General features: G+C 40.8%; 1 protein-coding gene across 15 annotated transcripts in view; it reads right to left on the reverse strand.

The window, feature by feature from the left end:
• Window positions 1-19,866, reverse strand: part of LOC104929550 (unconventional myosin-IXa-like) — a 135,000-nt gene that overhangs the window by 37,696 nt on the left and 77,438 nt on the right. For 13 of the 15 annotated variants that reach the window (XM_027291533.1, XM_027291539.1, XM_027291538.1 and 10 more), the window contains 5 exons: window positions 18,734-18,834; window positions 17,573-17,699; window positions 12,057-12,146; window positions 5,046-5,162; window positions 3,155-3,289 (listed from right to left, as the gene is read on the reverse strand). In XM_027291533.1, coding sequence (XP_027147334.1) covers window positions 3,155-3,289; window positions 5,046-5,162; window positions 12,057-12,146; window positions 17,573-17,699; window positions 18,734-18,834 — 570 coding nt within the window. The remainder of the gene's footprint in view (window positions 1-3,154; window positions 3,290-5,045; window positions 5,163-12,056; window positions 12,147-17,572; window positions 17,700-18,733; window positions 18,835-19,866) is intronic. The other 2 variants (XM_027291535.1, XM_027291527.1) reach the window with 1 other exon arrangement.

The following is a 19,866-nucleotide window of genomic DNA, read 5'->3' on the forward strand; positions in this document are numbered from 1 at the left end:
CATTTCCCACTATCTTAGCAAGTTAGCATGCCAAGACTTGCTTATTAGCACTAAACACAAAGTAGACCTGACGTTGATGTCAGCTTTCTACTGTAGGTATTTCGTCATAAACTAAAGTACTAAACGCAGAAAGATTTTGACTGATAATGGTGCTAGATGAAAAGTGAGGATTACTCTATAGACATCAAATCACATCTGTATATTTTGTTTAAGATAATGTTTCTGTAGCTGGCAGTTATTTTTACTTTGTCTTTGTATGACCATGTACAGCAGCAGAAAATTATGTAGAATTAAAGCCCCAGAGTGCTTAACCGTCAATTCCTCATTTACTGCAACACAACCTGTTTGTTAGCACATGTTACATCCTGCAGTGTGTGTGTGAGTGTGAGGGAGTGTGTGTAGAGCCTGAGGGCAAACTGTCAGAAACAGATAACAGAACCATTAGTGCGTCTGCAGCCTGTGATCTTCATTGAGGGTGAAGGGACGTTACTGCACTCATTTACTGAAACACTGCTCTTTTCCCCCCGCTCTGTTCCTCTCCTCGTTTAGCTTTCAGCAATAGGCCCGCCTGCTAAGTTGCCACGGCCAATCAGGGTTCAGCAGGAGGGAGACGGAAGCTGACAGCTACTGTGAGAGTCCACAGTCATCTGACTGGGACTCATTATCTCCCCCAAAATGTCTCTTTCTCTCTTTTCTTTGCCTCTCTTGCTCATTCTATGGATACGATTTGGAAAAAAAAAAAAATCAAACATGTGTGCTGAATATTAAGTGGTTTGGCAGTTTGTATCTGAATAAATGAGCATAATGAATACATAATATAGCTGGCCAGGGATTAGCGGTTCAGTAATAGTCCTTTTGAGTGGAAGAGGGGGTAGTTATGAAGCTAGAGCTGACGTCTCTGATCAGCACAGCTGTCATAGTGAGGAGAGACACTGATGAAATTACACAACAACAGAAAAAAAAGAGATCTGAGGCTAATCAGAGGCAATAAGAGTAAACAAAAACAAACAAACCAAACCAAGTCAGAAAGAAATGTTTACAATAACGTTAAAAAAGCATTGTGTGTTGCCCGTGTTAGCAGCGTTCCGCTGTCAGGAGACGTGCAGCTCTGTTTGACTTGTGCGCTCTAAACTCAGTCTGTCAGCCTGTTCTGGTCCTTCAGCACTTTTCCTCTGACCTTTCACTTTAATGGATCTGCATGCTAACGTACCCAAGCTACATAATTACAGCTGCTTGTACTTTAATGTCAGGGGGGACGTGGCTGTCCAGCACAAAGCAATCATACAAGGGAATATTCATCTTGCAAAGACTGGTTGTTTGCTAAAGTGAAATGTCTGCCAATGTTAGTCTGATGCCACTGAGCTCAAGAAGAAACTAAAGCACTAAAACAACTTTATCTTGTAGCTTACATGTATGCATGTGGCCATGTTGCTTCTGAGAAGTGTATGTTTATTATACCCATAGCTACTATAAGCATAGATTATAGGGACAGTTCGGAATGAAGATACCAGAGTCTTACATGTTGGTACAGTAAGGATAGTTAGGGTTAGGTGGTGAATGTTATTTCATCTCAAAGCATATGTGCTGTATTGTTGTTCTGCTGTTGCTGTTGGTTCCAGTGGTTTCTAACCCGTTGTCACTGACTGCATATGTGATTTTTTTTTTATTTGTTTTATTTCTCTCAATTAAATAGATGGGTCTGATTAAAGTTGATTAGTTGATTATTGATCCATTAGTTCATATTTTTTTTCTGTACCAAGTTACTGCTAATCAAGCTAGACTAATGTGATAATACAACATTCTGATTCTTAAAGGTCCAGTGTGTAGGATTTAGTTGCATCTAGTGGTGTAATAATGGCATTGCAATCTCCTCACATCACCCTCACCTTCCTAGTGTAAAAAAGAAACAACACTTTAAGTACCCTGTCTAGAGTCAGTATTTAGTTTGTCTGCTCCAGGCTACTGTAGAAACAACTGTTTCAACATGGCGGCCTCCATGAAAGAGGACCCGCTCCCACTGTAGATATAAAAGGATCATTTTTAAGTGAAAAATATAAAAAATATATATATATATATTTTCAGGTGATTATCCATGCATGAAAACATAGTTATGAATACTATATTCCGCGTCTGCCTTATTCTGAAAATAAAGGCTCCAAATCTTACACACTGCATCTTTAATTCACTGCTAAACTAACTCTTAATGTATTTAATGGATTTCACTTTTGCCCTCATGAGATATATATTTACTACATTAATTACTGTGTCGTCTAAAAGGCTGGGAGCAGTTGCCAGGCAATCAGCAGGGAGTCCAGGAAGTAACTGGCTTTGGTCACAAAGTAGCCCAACACACAACAAAACACTAAATGGCATTTCTACACTTTTTTAGTACAGATTAAAACAAACAAAACATGTAAAATGGATTATATGGTACAGTGGTGGTAGGCAGATTTATGCTAAGCTGAGTTAACTTGCTCAGCTACATATTTACTGTATGAAAATTATAGCGGGTGGCACTGATCTGATTCTCCTAACTCTGTGAATATTGAAGTATTGTTGGGGATACCTTCTGGCATAAAGGAATCTATTTACATAACTGCTGTTTGTGGTTTCTCATCTTTTTCTTATTTGTAATCACTATTAAACTATTGTAAACTCTAAATGTGTGGTTAGCATAGTGAACGTAGCATAGGGCAGACGAAAAAGCCACAGATTAGATTAAATAACCAAGATACGTGAAAAATATCTGAGAAAGCAGCATTGCACAAGCAGCTCCTCCCTCACAGTTTGTTAAACCTCATTGTAGTGTGTTCAAAGCTCTCCTCTGAAGAGGAAGTCATCCATTTTCACCAGTTCGATGTTTGACGGAAGACTGCAGAGTCAGTCAGGAGCGGCCTATTCTTCACTCCATCAGTTGAATCAATCAGAGCCATACAAACATTTTTGCAGAATGTGCAACAATAATGTGCCAGAGCACAAACTGACGTCATTGGACACCGAGACACGTCGTAGCAAATCCCATATGAATGTTTGGGTGTTGTTGACTTTGTCATTGGGGCAGTAAGAAACAAAATGCAGTGACGTGTTATCAGCAGTTGCACAATAATCAGTGTCTGCAGGTCACAAAGAGCAAAGGGACAGAACAACACTCTACCTGTTCTAATTTGAAGATGTGCTGGTTGAAGTAGTGCTGGAGCCGTTCGTTGGCAAAGTTGATGCAGAACTGTTCAAAGCTGTTGTTTTCATAATCCTCAAATCCAAAGATGTCCAGGACCCCTATGGACAGAATCTGGAGAAAAAGACAGACAGCTAAGTGAGCAGCACTGTAAACATCAGTAAAATGTATGGTTCTTTATCATCTTTATTAGTGAGCCAGCTGCTCCCCTGTGTCAGGAAGATTCATGTCATCATATATCACTAATATTCACCATGTAAAGGAGGCGTTCACTCAAAGAGGCTCTTTAATTATGAAATGGACTGTAAAAGCTGTTTCCAATTTCATTCCATTTTATCCAGCAGTGTTTTATTTCTCTCTGAAGAGCAGTTCTTTTTAAAATCCTGGCATAAAAACATATACGAGCACACACTGCATATATAAACTGTTATCTGTACATAAGAACAATGACCTTGACAGAAAGTGCAACCTCATCGACCCCATGACAGCACAGAGGGAAGGCAAACACACAGAGATGATGTCAGTGCCAAGGGAAGCGCGCGCACACACACACACACACACACACACACACACACACATACACACTGCAGTGAGGGACAGCCGAGGACCACAGGGGGTAAACTGAGCTGAAGGGAACTTGATGCCATCTGCCCAAATGTTCTTGGCACACACACACACACACACACACACACACACACACACACACACACACACACACACACACACACCAAATGATCTGTTTTCTAATCCTTTAGATGCCCCCACAGGGTCTGATTTGCCAGCTGCCACTCCAACACACATACATAAACACACGCACAGACATGGAATTTTCATATCACACCACTCCCTGCCTCTGGCAGCAAAGGCAGCCAGAAAACAGGGAATCAAGTCTTGACTGACAGACAAACAGACAGACAGGCAGATGTGGTCGACAGACAGACTGTTATAAAGGCCTATACAACACAGCACTGTGATAGAAGGTTACCTGACATGTGACAGTGATAGGATATATTTTTGTTCTATTATTGTGTTGTATGTTATATATATATATATATTGTCCTTGTAGACAGATGTATCCGGTCCAGAATTTAGTCAACTCAGTTTTATGTATAATATCTGCACGTCTGCACAGTAAATGACACCCTATAAAAGTGGCCCAGCATGGCCTCGTCCATTTAAAGGTGCTGCGTCGCCTTCACTTCTCTACAGTCAAACTCTGCCTGTGACAGAAGCAGATACTAACCTGCCGCTTTAGGACTAATCTGTCCATCCTAAAATGGTGACTCAGTCAGATCATGCAATTTTTCTGGAAATAAACTCAGAGTAATCTGTGACTTTGTGAGTGGGCAGTTAGCTGGACAGGGAGGTGTTGCAGTATTTCGAAATTGACATTCACAATGCGTGGCTCCTCTGAAGCTATTTATGGATTACATTAGTTAAGCTTCAACCTGTACCTTCCTAAAAGCAACTCCAACTGAAGTAAGCCATATGTATTTAATATGTCATATCCATCATCTCAGTGGAAAAAGCTTTTCGTATGTTCTAAGGAAAGCTTGTAAATAAAAGTGTAATATCCGAACCTGCTGGTGGTGGTGCAGTTCAGCTAACTAGTTCAGTGAACTGGTTTAAACTTTAACACGTGGTTAACATGTGGTTCATGGTGCTTTCCTGATTTGACAATGCAACACCTTCTGTGTGAATGTCAAACAGTCACTTCTCTAATACAACAGAATTTTCCTCTCAGAAAGATATTTTAGGTGTGTTTCTGTATATGAGGACATGAGACGTCTTTAAGTGTGTGTTTCTGTGTGTGTGTGTGTGTGTGTGTGTGTGTGTGTGTATGTGTGTGTGTGTGTGTTTTCATTCGTACCTTTGAATTGTCCTCCAGGTCCCTGTTATTCAGCAGAGCATGATTGGTCCTGAACACAATCCAGTCAAACAGCGCGCTGTACAGCGACTTGGCCATGGAGTCCCTCACCGTGCCCGCCTACACACACACACACATACGTGAACAGAACAGATCAGTTACCTCTTGATCAAAAACATATGGATTTGTTAATCTGGAACAGGAGCCAGTACCGTTTAAGCCCACTGAGTGTGTTTTATAACTCACAGCCATACTGAAGGATTTGTCCTCTGCTGCCCAACCATTTTTATTTCACAGTGGTGGTAGTGTTGCTGTGGTTGCCCACAAGCATTAAATGCATACAGAGGGAACACTTATGCAACCAGTAAAACATATCCATCCTTTTGTTAACCTATTTATTTTGTTTGTCTTTTTTTTATTATTATGTGATAGAAATATGATAGAAACCAGCCGACTACACTATATCAAACCTAAAACACCTGACAACTGTGGTAGCTTAGGTCAGAGCAACAAGCCAAACACAACATTAATGCTCCCTCTGTCTTCTCTGGAACTGGATCAGTGTCATATTGAATGTGTGAAGCAGGCGGAGAAGAGGTCTAATGAACTAGTGCACAGGGAGCAGCTGAGTCTAAAGAAGAGGGACACCGCAAGGAAAAGCAGAGGCGGACATTAATCAATGGATAGTGTTAATCAGGCCATGACAGTTTCACAGTATTGCTGATTTTATAGGCTAAATAACTGATCAATTCATTGACAGCTTATGATAAATGAAGTCAGGCTAAACATAGGCTGTTTTAGCTCATTGTGATAATTGGACTGTGGGTTGGACAAAACAAGTAAGACCTCCGGGGAACTGTGGTGGGCCAACCATTTTCTGTGGATTCATCCAAGAAATAATGAACACTTTCATTGATAATAAAAATAATGGTTACTTGTCTTTTGACCCACCTTGCTGAAATACTGATTTTTGTGAAATCCTCAAGGAGTAATTTGACATTTTGGCGCAATAGCTCATTTGCGTTCTTACCAAAGTGGATGTATGCTAAATATGGAGCCAACTAAGCATAAAGACTGGAAGCAAGGAGAAACAGCTAGCCTGGCTCTGTCTAAAATTTAGAAAATCCACCTATTAGTACAGTACCTCCAAAGTTGACTCTGTACTACTAATTAATGTGCCATGATGCTAAGCTAAGCTAAGCTAAGTTAATGGCCAGTGGCTCTACCTTCACATTTAGCATGATGTTATGGGTGTAATGGATGTGGTATCAATCTTCTGTGTGGCTTTCTCAAATGCCAGGGTGCCAACAACACCAGTATAGAGCAGCACCAGAATGTTGAAATGAGCTAACTGTCAGTTAGCATTAATATCTCTCAAGGAAGATCCACTGGCCATACACATTAGTTCAAGTAAGCTACCATCAATGCTAACAGTCTGCTAGCCACTCTACTACTGCAATTCAGATGGGAAATGTGAAGCTGCAGTATCAGCATAAGATATCACCTCATGCTGCTGTTATACATATGTCTATATATAAATTGTTAAAGGTTAAAGCAACAGCCAGTTTGTATTTAGAGAACAAACACAAAGCCTGTGTTAAAACTCCCATACTGCTCACAACTTCTCATGTTCTTATGTTTAGTGGTATGTAGTATGTTTAGTGGTAGTATTGCTGTGCAAAGTGCTGTACTGTAATACCTTAGGTGTTTTCAGTCAGAAGCCAGAGTGTTAAGTGACTCCAGACTTGCATATTACTATTTGGAACTTTTTTTATGGATCACTTTTTGATCCATAAAAAACAACACTGTTAAGAGGAGCCATTATTATTACGCCTCAACAAGCCAAAGAGCAACTAGTGTCCCTCCTTAGACATGATGAAATGCATGCTAAGCTAACATAAGTGCTCTTAAATGGAGAATTGGACACCAGAGCATGCTCTTTGGCAACAAGAAGTGTTATGATTGAATGAGGAGTGGAACAAGACAAAAGAAATCTGCTTCAACTAGGTCACACATTTTCATGCTAGGAACCCCAAAATAGTTGTGCATTAGGCTATAGCAGAGACCTCAAGACCCTGCTCACTGTAATCCAATCAGAGCAGATTTCATTTAGAACAGAGTGAAAACAAATAGGGTGAAATTTGTGTATTTGTGCCACCACTGAAAAACACACAAAATCGACACAGTTTGACAAGAGCCACTGGATTGAACACTTAAACTGCTAAACCTGCTAACCACAGACAGAGCAGGTTGAATGTTTAGCATCAGAAAGTCTTAATGTGAACAAACAGTGATGAGTAGACAGGATATTTGTCAGGTCACGCTGGTTGTCAGATAAAGGATCTAACTCAACATTTCACTAGGATGCTACAAACGTCATCTGAGTGTAAATAGTTTCCTTAGCCTCTCTCTGATGACACACTTGTATTAAAATGTAGTTACATAAACTCCAGGAATTCAAAGAAAATAAAGGCTTGATCAGGTTCACAGTGTTTCACAAAGGCCTATGAAAAAAGAGGAATATTATTATTTTTTTATGTTATATAACTGATTTAAGATATTTTCTATTCATTTTTTTCATCATGATGTCTACCTCTAATCAATGCTGAAATACCAGACACATATCGCCTGGTTGCAGTCCAGTTCTCAGATTTGTTTATTGGTTTGAACAGGTCTGGTGTTGTGCCCAACTTCCACCAGCTGGAGAAACAGTCGACCGGTCAGAGCTACGTGGACAGGAATAAGAATGGGTATGACATCTTTCTACAAAGCTAAATGAGGTATAGTGACAGAAAAATCAGCTGTACAAATTGTAAGAATGAATGAATAAATAGTGTTGCATTATCAGGATTGGACGCACATCATGGAAATGCAAACACACATCAAACTTTTTAGGATAAAGCTAGTTTCTAGCGATGAATACAAAACTACTTTTTGCATTTTGTCTAGTCTTATTGTAGAACGGATCCTAAAGGATACATTTGTTTTAGTCTTTAAACAGTTCTGAGATGCACATATGAACATTGAAACAGGTTTGCTTCCTATTCAGCATTCAAAATCATCAACTATATACTGTGTTACAACCCTGAAAATTACTTCAATCTGTTATATAACAACAAAAGAATATTAATATTCCTCTTCTTTCAGAGGTCTTTGTGGAACACTGTGAACCTGATCAAGCCTCAGGGTGGATGCCCTCACTTTAAGGACTCGCTGCCCGTCAAGGCCACATTTAGCCAAGAGCTGTGATGAAGTGAATGTAAAAGCTGCCTCTTCACTCTTGCATTATTGATTGTTTATTATATTTTTAGCATGCAGGCCTGTGACGTCCCTGCTCCCACAAAGTTACGTAAGGTTGCGATGAATAATACAGCGTTTGAAACAGAATCACAATCTAAACACTTCAACGGGAACTCCAGGGATCGGCAGACGTGATGTGAACATTTGACATGCTCGCTGAGCAGGCATTGTCTCTGCATTTGCCATGTAATTAAATTATTCACCACAATGGAAGCAGTCACAAACCAGGAAGGAGCATGGCTGGAAGCAAATGTTTACTGGATGGCCACCCAAGAAACTGACAAAATAATTAACTGGACTTTGTCAGAGACTTTTGTAAAGTGTAGTGGTCCTTGGCTGTTAAACCAGGTCTGAGCTGGTGTTTGTGATTATAAAGGTGCTGCTGAGGGAAACTTGTTGTTTTCTTTCTTTCCATTTCTTTCGTTCTCCTGAAAACCACAGGAGGTGAAAAACACCAGCATGAGCTCACACTGCACGTGGCCTGCTAGCTGCCTCGCTGCAGGATGTTTTGTGTGTGTGCATGTGTTTCACCACAATGTGCCAATTTGCATCTGTTTTCAATTTGTATTAATGTAGTTGTTGTTTTTGTCTACGTAGGTCTATACTTATATGTATATCTGTGTGATACATTTACCTCTACACTCACTATGAGGCTTCAAAAACTTTGATATTATTCTAAACATGAAGCAGAATCGTTTATATGAATGCAGAGCATATGAATGAGTGACTGATTGCACCCCCCAGTCCCCTCACCACCCACCTCCTCACTTCCCCTTCCACATGTCTGTCTTTAAACAGGAAGAAGGAAGTGGTGACGCCAGACTATCTAAAGCCACATCAAAAATGTCAAAGTCAGACAGCCTACCTTATCTTGACAGATACACAGCTCACACACATTAATAGGCACACACGCGCGCATGCATGTACGCCATCAGGAAGTCACACATGAACACACACTAATGTTTATCACTTCTCTGGACCAGACCTGAAATAAACCGAGCTAAACCACGGCATAGCTGCCTGAATAATGCCTGAATAAACGTTTAGCAATGATAACTTGATAATGTTGTTAATAGCTGTCTAGAGGGTAAACGTGGGTTTGCATAGATTCCTGCCCTTAATATATTGGTGTCATCTTCATGTGTGTGTTCATTTGAACAGAATTACACTATAGTGTATACAATCTACAGCTGTGCTCATTAGCCCTTACATGACTTGCAATGTTCTCCTTTCCTTCAGCAGACTACATCAATATCATCGTATCCATATCTAGTGCATGGGAAACTTTTAACATGAACAATAAATACAAACCAAAACTACTATTTTTCATTCATTTCTGTGATAACTGTGTGATTTCAGAGCTGTTTTGACTGGCTTTAAGCATTGCCTTAATAAAATCTTAAAACTTAAGCAGCATGGGGGCCAATTGATTAGAAATATGGCTCTTTTGATCTTTAGTCTTGACTGACCAAGCTTGTGAGAAACGGAATAATAAAAAAAACATAGTTAAGGATTTAAAACAAAAATACAGTTCATGACACTGATTCACTGAGACTCGTCTTTAGCATCCAAGACTGAAAGACATTAACAAACCTATCTCAGATTGTGACCTCTGTAGTGGTTGCCAAGCATGAAATAGGGAATTACTTTCACTCACGTTATTTCTCTGGTACCCAAACCAAACAATTCATAAAAGCACTGCACCTGACTCAGCCAGGGCCCCGTCCAACCTCTACTCTGCAGCAGACTGAGGTTCAGCGGGTCAGACACCACGCCAAAATCTCCCCATCTCCACTGTGGGTGGATGGGACAGCTGCCGAGCACACTTTCTCAACGTTTCTCGTCCAAGTAGGAAGAAATCATTTCTGAGAAGAGCCCACAAGAGTCGCCAGGTTTTTTTTTTTTTCCACATTTCCTTTGTATAAAAACAGGCGTATTATGGATTCCACAGGTGGCCTCGACTTGCTCCCATGGCACTCAGTCAAATCAGGGCAGGGCTTCACTTTCGGTACTCTTGAGGTGTATCTGTGCGTTTTCTGCATCTATGTTTGCGTTTTAGATATAGAGACTGAAGACATTTTTGGAAAGTGAGGACATTTTGGCCAGCGTTCGCTGAAGGTTAGTGTAAGGGCTGGAGGTTAAGCATATAGCTGTGATTGTTAGGGTTAGTGGCTAGAGAGTGTGATGTGTAAATGAGGGTGCTGACAGCCGCAGAAGTGCAAACTTGTGGCTGTGTGGTAGGTATTCCTTACCCCAGTGGCCTGCTAGCTTGAATAAAGTGACTCCAATTCATATTTTTGCATTAATACTCAATCACATGACTCTGTCTTTGTATAAAGGGTCCCAGCCGGTGAACACAGTAAAGCATTTAGCTGCGTAAGACCCAGATATTTGCCTCAGACGTCTATGGAGACCAAAACACAGCTCAAAGAAGATTTGACACTGCAGCTTCTTTCATTGATATATTACTATATGGTGGCAGGTAATAAGACTCTTTTCTTCTCACATCTGGGGATTTCCAGTTATGCTATTCTATGTCTGTCCTGTCAAAGGGGGGGCTTTCAGAGATTGAAAGGTATCTGCCTCATTCTCTCCAGGTTTTTCTATTTCTATTTCCAAGATAAGGCCATTTTGTGAAGGACAGGGGAGAACTGTATTTATTGTTTATCATAGCTGCAGACCTTGTCTGGGATTAAGTTTCTGATGACATTGTCTGAGCCTCCATTACACAGCTGGAATTTATGTGTTTGAAACATGTGTGACTGAAGGAGAGAGACGGAGTAAGAGACAAACAGAGACAGACTCAGGATCTGGCTTTTGGCCTCTGTACTGTATATTCCAGTGGAGGTTGCACATTCCTGAGACCAGACCACATGACTGGAGAGATGGGGGGGCGTGTGAGAGCGAGCGCAACCATTGTTGGGCAAAACTAAACCGTAGATCAGATGGAGGGGTGGAGCCCAGCACGGTAACAGACTATCTATGTGTAGCATTTCCTTCCTCAGAGAAAAGGCCCTGCAGACAGGAGCAGAGAGCTGGACCACATTCAAAGAAAGAAAGACTTTGGGGACGGAGAGATAAACAAAAAACACTGAATATTAATACACACCAGCACAGTGATAGACATCTAACTAGGTCAAATGACATATCCTGGAGGTCCAAGTCGCAGACTGCATCCAGAAGCCCTCTGGACGTAAGTCTGCGTATGGACAGGGTTAAGTCAGGCTGTTCCTTGACTAGCCAGGAAACAGGAAGTTGCAGAGGAAGAGACCCCTATCAAGAGCCTTAAAAAGAAAGCGGTGGGGGCTGGGGGAAGTGTCACAACAAACTCCCCAGACAAGCTCCAAAGCATGCACACACCAACACAGAATCTCCCCTCCAGCTGATGCACCTCATGACAAAACATTTGGCTCCAACATGCTTTTTGAGACTGACTGGAATTTATTCATGTCACACCCTATCTGCCACCCTCACACAGGCTGTTTGTAACATGTGAAGCAAAGAAAAGAAAACCTATGAAACTGTGTTCAGACTCTATCTTTAGCATCTTCTGAGTTTCCTTAAATATTCAGGGGAAATAACCAGACCAGACAATCTCACAGGGAATTCACCAGAAATAAGGTCATCAGAGTCATTGTGTTTGACACAGGTGTATAGGTTTCACATTTTTGATGTGGCGTTGTGTGTAGACATTGTGGTAACTAAAAACGTCACCTCCGCGAGCTTGTAGGGTACAATGAGCCTCTCTCCAACAGTCACCGTCTTCCTGGTCGTCAGTGCTTCAAGCAGCATCTCTTCTTTGACCTGAGGGGGAAAAATGCAAGGTCAGATCAGAGCTCTTACATGTGTTCATGTGATGGTATGCGTACGGAGGGATGTGTTTATGGTGTGACTTCATAGAGCATCCAGAATTTAAAGGCCATTGTACATTATATCACAGCGAAAGCTCAGCTGAAGTGAGAATCATTTGTGGGATATTGTGGACTATATTTGAAAAGCTGATATGAGGACATGCAGGAATGATCCAGTCGGATAATGTCTCTTCATTATTGCACTTCCCTAAGGCTCAGGAACGCACAGGAGAGGGATTCAAAAGCAGCACAAGCTGAAATATCAAGACCTTTAGTTCCTCATATGGGTCAACCTAAAAAACTCATTCATTCAAACTCCTACATTTCCCACAATGCAGCCAGCATTTTTGATAGATCATCCATGCTCCACACCCCTCATTTGTAATGCAGGCCTCATTATCCAAGCCAAAGCTGCAACTATTCATGATGTCACTTGAGTACTGAATTGAATTATGAGTAAGACATCACCGACCTTTAATTAAAGGTTACCTGTTCGACGCTTTATAAAAAGACACACACACACACACTGAAGTGTCTTTGATCAAGACACCAAAACTACCAGGGTAACCTCTGACCAAAAGAACATTTTAATCAGAGGTTTATCAGAGGAAAATAACACTTTGGTGGAAGTGTGAACTCCATTAAGCACATGTTACAAAATATAATTTAAGGTTTTTGACAACAAGGTGATGACTGAACACAGAGCTGGGCGATATGAGGATATACCACTACACGTTTATTTGTCTACATGTAGAGATTTTCCAAAAGTGTAATGTTGCAAATGCTATTATTTATTAATTTCTCAGTTGACTTCAGTATACATTACCATGGTGATATAAATGACCAAAAACTGTGAAGAAGAAGACTCTCATCATTCATCCCCAGCTGACTGATTAATCTCCTGAGGTGGTGCTCATAAAAACTCTGCTGCTCCTGACTAACATAGCTGACCAAGATTAGCACATTAGAGCACTCCTCTGCGTCCTCATACATATAGTACAATAATACTATGTGGCCTTGCACTTGAGGTCACACAGACTCTAAACTTGGCCCCAGACAAATCATTGATGGCAGGGCCACACTGGGAGAAGCAGATGTTGCCACCGCACACATCTTCTCCTTCTACAGGGATTATGGGATTGGGCTGAACAGCTGCTGATGAAACCATGTGTGTGTGTGTGTGTGTGTGTGTGTGTGTGTGTGTGTGTGGGTAAATACATGTGACAGCATGTCTTTGTGTGATTGCCTGATGTCTTCATGCATAAAGGGCGATGGTGTTAATGTAGGAGTTAATACCATTATGGATGTAGTTTTGTCAACTGCCTCCTTTATAAAGACTTTGACAAACAGAGAAGGGAGGACAGGAGGAGGGCTGCATGTGTGTTTGTGGGTCGGTGGGGGTGTGGTGGCATAATCAGACTTCATTTCACACTGCCTGATAATCCCTCCACTATGAGCAAATCCTATTCTGCAGCCTGGTGATTGGTCTTTAGCCGCTACATTTCATGTATTAGTCGCTTGGTAACAGGCTTGCTGCTCTGTCTATGATCACAGCTCTAATACCATAATACACAGAAGTGTGTAAGCACTGGTTTGGGATCAGTGATTCTGCTTTTAAATTAAACATTTTGTTCCATCAAGTCTGATTCTAGGTTAGCAAATCTTCAGCCCTGACAGATGCTGTTTTCTGAAGTAAACACCACGCCAACACTGGCACATCCTAGGTACAACCTATTTCTCTCAATCACAGCTAAACATTTCAACATCATCTTTCTGGTCTAATGTTTCTGATGCCTGGTCCTTACATTTTCACTGGATGCTACAAAAAAAACATCTGTTAATTAACTGTTACCTGATGTAGCTAACATTTTATATAGTTATTTGTCTTGTCTATTGACGATTGAATGGATGTCATATCCATGACGTCACCTACAGGCTTCTTAAGAACCATTGTGAAGCTCAGAGTGTGTTGGCCCTGGCTGCCGCCATCTTCGCAGTCCTACCTCTTCCGCCTAATCGAAACATTTACAAAGACAAGGATCAATGGTGGACCAGAGGCGGGTGGAAGTTGGACATTTTAACATGGTGACTTATGGAGACTGATTTGTTCTGGAGCCAGCCTCAAGTAGACATTTGAGGAACTGCAGTTTTTGGCACTTTTACATTGGCTTCACTTCATAGGCATGAAGGCTGCTTGGTATTATTTAGAAGCACAAGACTGCAGTAGGTGGTAAACTGTAAAGACATACTGTTGACCTTTGTTTACCTTCTTTTCACCTGCTCCTGAATAAAACTAAGAAACAGTGAATACCAATACATTTGACCTTCAATATTAAAGGCTAGATTTATTCTAGAACTTACAAAATGGGCCCTATCTGTAAAAAGCCATCCCTTATCATAATGTATTGGCCTTGGTCAGGTGGTGATGAGTGAACACAGACTGGTCCAGTCCAGTCTGGACTGGACTGACCTCAGGCTCATAAATTGTGTTTTTAGCTTTAACATACAATCAACAGTCAGGCTTCAGTGTGATTCGTTCTCACATAAGATACTCTCTGAGGACTGATTACCAGTTTGCACAGGAATGTTTCTGTTTAGGTCAAATCACTCAACCCCACAGCTCAGAGGATCTAGTCTGTCATCTGTCCATCAGCTCCTACGAGCTCTATTTCCTCTTCCAGTTCCACAGGAAACAGGAAGTCCCAGCTAGTTTCATTCCTATTCATTCATCAATCCACACTCATGCCAATCAGTTCTCCCTGAGAGGTGCTTCACATGAGTGTAGCACAGTAAAATAGAGAGCAGCAGTTCACCCATCCTGTCTGAAATTGCCTTTTTATTTGTCAAACTGAAGTATGGACTGATTCCAACACTGTTAATCATGCAAATTAAGACCTCACTCAGAGCCACCAGGAGCACTTCAGCTGAACTCTGAAGCCTCGTGACTCGCACGAAACTGCATTAAGCAAACCTCAACAAGCTATTTTAGACATTTATGCAAAGGGTCTTAAAATAAAGTCAGGCATTATCAATTAAACCTAAGTGTTACGTATTTTTGAGGGCGCCTGTCTGGTCTATACAACCCCTCTCTGTTAGCATCAAGCTAATTCAATTATGACAGAAAATGAGCTCGTGGGGTAATATCATGCTTTGCTGTCAGGTTGTAATGAAATGAAAGGCAACATTTTAGCCAAGACATATTTTCAAAATCAATACATTTCTTGTTTAATGCTTTTATATCCTCCTGGAAAACACAATTTGTCAGTTGACCCATGCAACCAGTAAACCATCACACATTCTTTAATTATCTGCCCTCCACTCCAGATTTCCAAGTGTTTGACCCGTCTTACATCTCATAGGAATGTTGCCAAATCAAAGGGTTAAGAAGTCCTCAAAACACTGTTTCATTGCGACTCTTGATTTCATTAAACTGTGTTTTGGTTTTCCCTCCTTTCTTCTTCTTTGGTTTAAGAATGTTTTATGTGTCTCTAGGGAGAAATAACCACTGCCTCTGCACCAACTAACAGACATCCAAATAAACTTGAACTTAAAACACAAACCCTGAGCATGTGGCCCACATGTGGCTCAGCTCACGTCACTGCCCCCTCCGGACCTCTAGACTCAAAGACACCAGTCTGGATGTTAAAGGGGACCCTGGCAGCCTCTCTTTAGTCATAACATCCCAACCACGCTGTTGACAGGAGTCTCCGGCACACTTTGGACATTGTTTTGTCAGTGACTCAACAAACACGTCTGGCTAATCGTTCAAGTTTGTAACAAAGACTAGAAAGTGCCACCATCCCTCAATTCCGAGGTGAATCAGAGCAGCATGTGAATGTTTGAGCTGTCCTTGCAGTGAAAACTGATGAGCGTGTATGAGCGTGTATGTGTGTGTGGTCTGTGCTCAGTGTCAAGAATGAACCTAAGATTCAGCACAACATCATAAATTTGTAAACGCTGTGTGGCATATTAACCCATGCGAGCAAATGTTTTTCCAAGGCTGGGGACGATTAAATAGTCAAATCAGTCTGAACCTGCAGAGCAGGCTGATTATGTGTGTGTTGGATAATTACTACAGTGTCTACACTGAGGTCAGGAAGATATCAAAGCTTTTAGAAGAACTACTTTTCAGTTCTGCTTTTGTTTGTGCAGCAGTAAAACAGAAGCGAGGCTATAAAAATATTAAACAAATTAAATAAAGCATGATGAACAACACACCAGCATGAAACTGTCCACAGTGCACACTGGAGTCTATGAACAGTCTGAGGCAGTTCTACTTCTACTGTACTGCTCCTACTATAATGCAGCTGAAACCAGAGGTTGGCTGAACTTCATTTGAACTTTATTTACAGAGACATAGTGCTGCTGCTGAGCAAACTAATCTGCCTGCCTGCAAATATGCAATTAGACAAGTTACGATTGTACAAGAAAGGATGTGATTGGACAAGCACTGACCACCCACCACACACGCATACTGTGAGTGACAAGCTGAGGCAGATGTCTGCAGCGCTCTGCAGAAAAACAAGTGGTTTAGAAAATCGTTTCAGAATGAAGGAGACAAAACAGCTGCTGACAAGCAAGTCATATATGTCACAGCCTTTAAAATATCATTGTGAAGCTTTTACGAGCGCCTGATGATTTATGTAATCATGAAAATATGATTTAACCATACAGGTGATATGAGAACAACAAGGACTCGTTGTTCCTGGTGGGAGAGCTCGCCTACGCAACAGCACACCAGCACAAGAGGTCTGAAAATAGCCTTAACACAAACAGTACTTTGTGGAAGTGCTGGATGGTTGGACGGCTCTTTGGGACCTGAAGCACCTCTTAACTTCCGCTGTCACCACAAGCTGTGCTCGTACGCAGAGAGTCCTCAGCTCTTTAAAAGGTTTTTTGTGAAGCCCCATATGGGAGGTAAACTCTGGCAACAGGAATCCCGATCTCTCGCAGTGTTTGACAAAATACATAGCAAAAAGGAAAAGTGACTGGCTCAAATGGATGCTACTTGTTTCTTAAAGTTCACCAAGTCCATGGAGTTTTAAGTACCTCCAGTGGGCATGTGATGGAATAACTTTGGGAGACAAAATGGCAAAGAAAGTATTTAGGGAGAATAAACAAGCCCTGTGGTAAAGCCCTGCTCCAATTCTTCATTTTTATTATCCTTCAAGTATTTAGAGTATTGTATTTCAGCATAAAGTCAGCAGGACTCAATGTTCTGTGTTTTTTGACTCAGACCTGTCATGTGTGGCTTTTTTCACATAAGAACTGGATTATTATTAAAATCAAATTAGAATTTACAAACATCATTTTCCACTTTAATAAAATGTGTTGATTTGAACTTCACTAAATCGAAGATGGGCGCATCATGCTGCTCACCTCTAGCAGCTCTGAGACGATGGGCAGGACCTCTGGGTTGCAGATGTCGATGGAATCGTCCCTGTAAGTCTTCTTCTTGTAGCGGATGTTTCCCAGGTGGAGGATTGCTGACAGCAGGGAGAAGATCCTGACAAAGAAGAAAGGCACTTTTCGTTAATACATTTATATGATATTGGGCGACTAACCGTCTGTCATATTGAACATGTTTTTACAATGAATGGAAAGAGTTTTTGTGTTCAGAGATGTTTGACCAGGACGCTTATTCTGCTCTAACATTAGGCTTAATTTTCGTCATGTAAAGGCTGGCGTGGCCTCATTTAACATATCTGAGAGTTGAGTTGCAACACTGTCTGTTTTCAGGGCTGGCAAAATGAAAATGGGTTCTATGGATACCCACAAGTCCTTTTACAGATGCTTGTGTGCTCAGACAGTGTTGCAACTCTATAAATCTAATATGACTGGAAAGCAGAGACCCTCATGGATTCATTGAGCCCTCTCTTCGTGTGATGATGTTAGTCCCAATAGGAGACCATTTCACTGTAGTGAGATCATTTTTGTAACTTGAGCTCTCTGTCTAAAATGACCTGTTGTGACCTCTGAGACAATCCCAGTCTCGTGAAACTGTACAACCACAAACTAGAGACAGAGAGTGTTCATAGGATGGAGGATTTTACGACAGATATTGACAATGAGGTGACACAAAAAAAATGCTTGCCACCCAATCAGCAAACATCTCCAATTTACAAAAGTTTGATATCAAATAACAGCAATAACATTAACATGTATTTTGGAGGGATTTTTTCCAAGCAGTCAAAAGAAAGCTAACCTTTGTACCAAATCTGTGTAACAAATATCTGAAAAGGTGCCTAACCCAAACACAATGTTCAGGTTCCAGCTTTTAGATGATGGATGGACAAAAATGATAAAAATATGCATTATACTATTACAAAGAAATGTAAATGTTTTGTGAGAACATCAGATGAAGTGTGTTTAGTTTGTAATATGTCATTTTATAGAGTTTGTAACAGTAATACACAGAAATGTAATCTGATACATTCAATCTGCTTAAAAAGACTGATGAATGATTCTAACAGATAGGACTGAGGTTCTGTAATCAGTCATTGAACAACTAATGTATAATGTACACGTAGCTCAGCTTACTGTTTGCGTGTGGTGGGTAAGAAGCCGACCATCTCCATAGCCAGCTGCAGCCGCTCAAAGTCATGTTTCAGATCCTCTCCTTCCACTGTGAAGCAGTCCTGCTGGTGTCAGGTGGAAACATACAAAGACAGAAGAAGGAGAAGAAGAAGAGAGGAATCAGCATCATAAAATGAACATATAACACAAAAAAAACCTGTTTGATAACTGTGCTGTTACAGAGGATGGAGACACTTTTTTAAAGTTTCCTGTAGAAGCTAAATTAGTGTGTGTGTGTGTGTGTGTGTGTGTGTGTGACTAAGCAGAGTTTCCCAGAATATTTCATGACTTGAAATAAAGACCTGATCCTAAAAATACAATTAAATTATAATATATATCATTAAATCAAAGCAAGTAAAGTAAGCAAGTAAATCTAGTCAAGACTAACAAAGACCAAAATCAAGTGTTTAAAGCATTTTGTATTCATGACTTTGAAACAAGTTTGGCTGAATTTAAAAGCAAAATGATTATGATGGTGTTTATTGGTTTTCTTGTGATAGCGTCCTCTCCTTTGTGCTTATGCAATGTGATTGGTTAAGGTCAGAATGACTCAAACAAATCAAAAGATAATTTTCCTTCATTTAGAACATCATTTCCACATCATTGTCCTTGGAATAATATTGAGTCAAAGGGCTAAACTCCAACTGATGGCCACGTATTTAATGGGCAGGACCACCATGTTGGAAGTAAATCGATTACAGGAGACAAACTGTTGTCATGGTTGTCTGACTCAGCTTAGCAGACGACACTAAGTAATCAATCAAATTGAAATGTTTGCTTTGAAGTGATTAATTAAAACAGCGTGTCTGAAAATCTTCTGAAGAAGGAGGAAGCGAAACACAAGCCACCTCTGTGGACACATTTTCTGAAGAAACTCTGCTCAATGAACATACGAGTAATGTACATTTCAGTGTAATGTCATAAAGTGATTGTAAAGGAGGGAGAGGAGATGTATGTAAACAGTGATTGTATATGGTGTGTGCGTGTGTGTGTGTGTGTGTGTGTGTGTTGTGTGTGTGTCTCCTCGGGCCCTCCGGTCGGTCAGCATGTCTCTGCTCCAGCAGCGAGCCTCTCTCAGGCTGTAATTAGCACATACC

This window comes from Larimichthys crocea, chromosome XIX (assembly GCF_000972845.2).
Source record: "Larimichthys crocea isolate SSNF chromosome XIX, L_crocea_2.0, whole genome shotgun sequence".
Classification (NCBI taxonomy): domain Eukaryota; kingdom Metazoa; phylum Chordata; class Actinopteri; family Sciaenidae; genus Larimichthys; species Larimichthys crocea.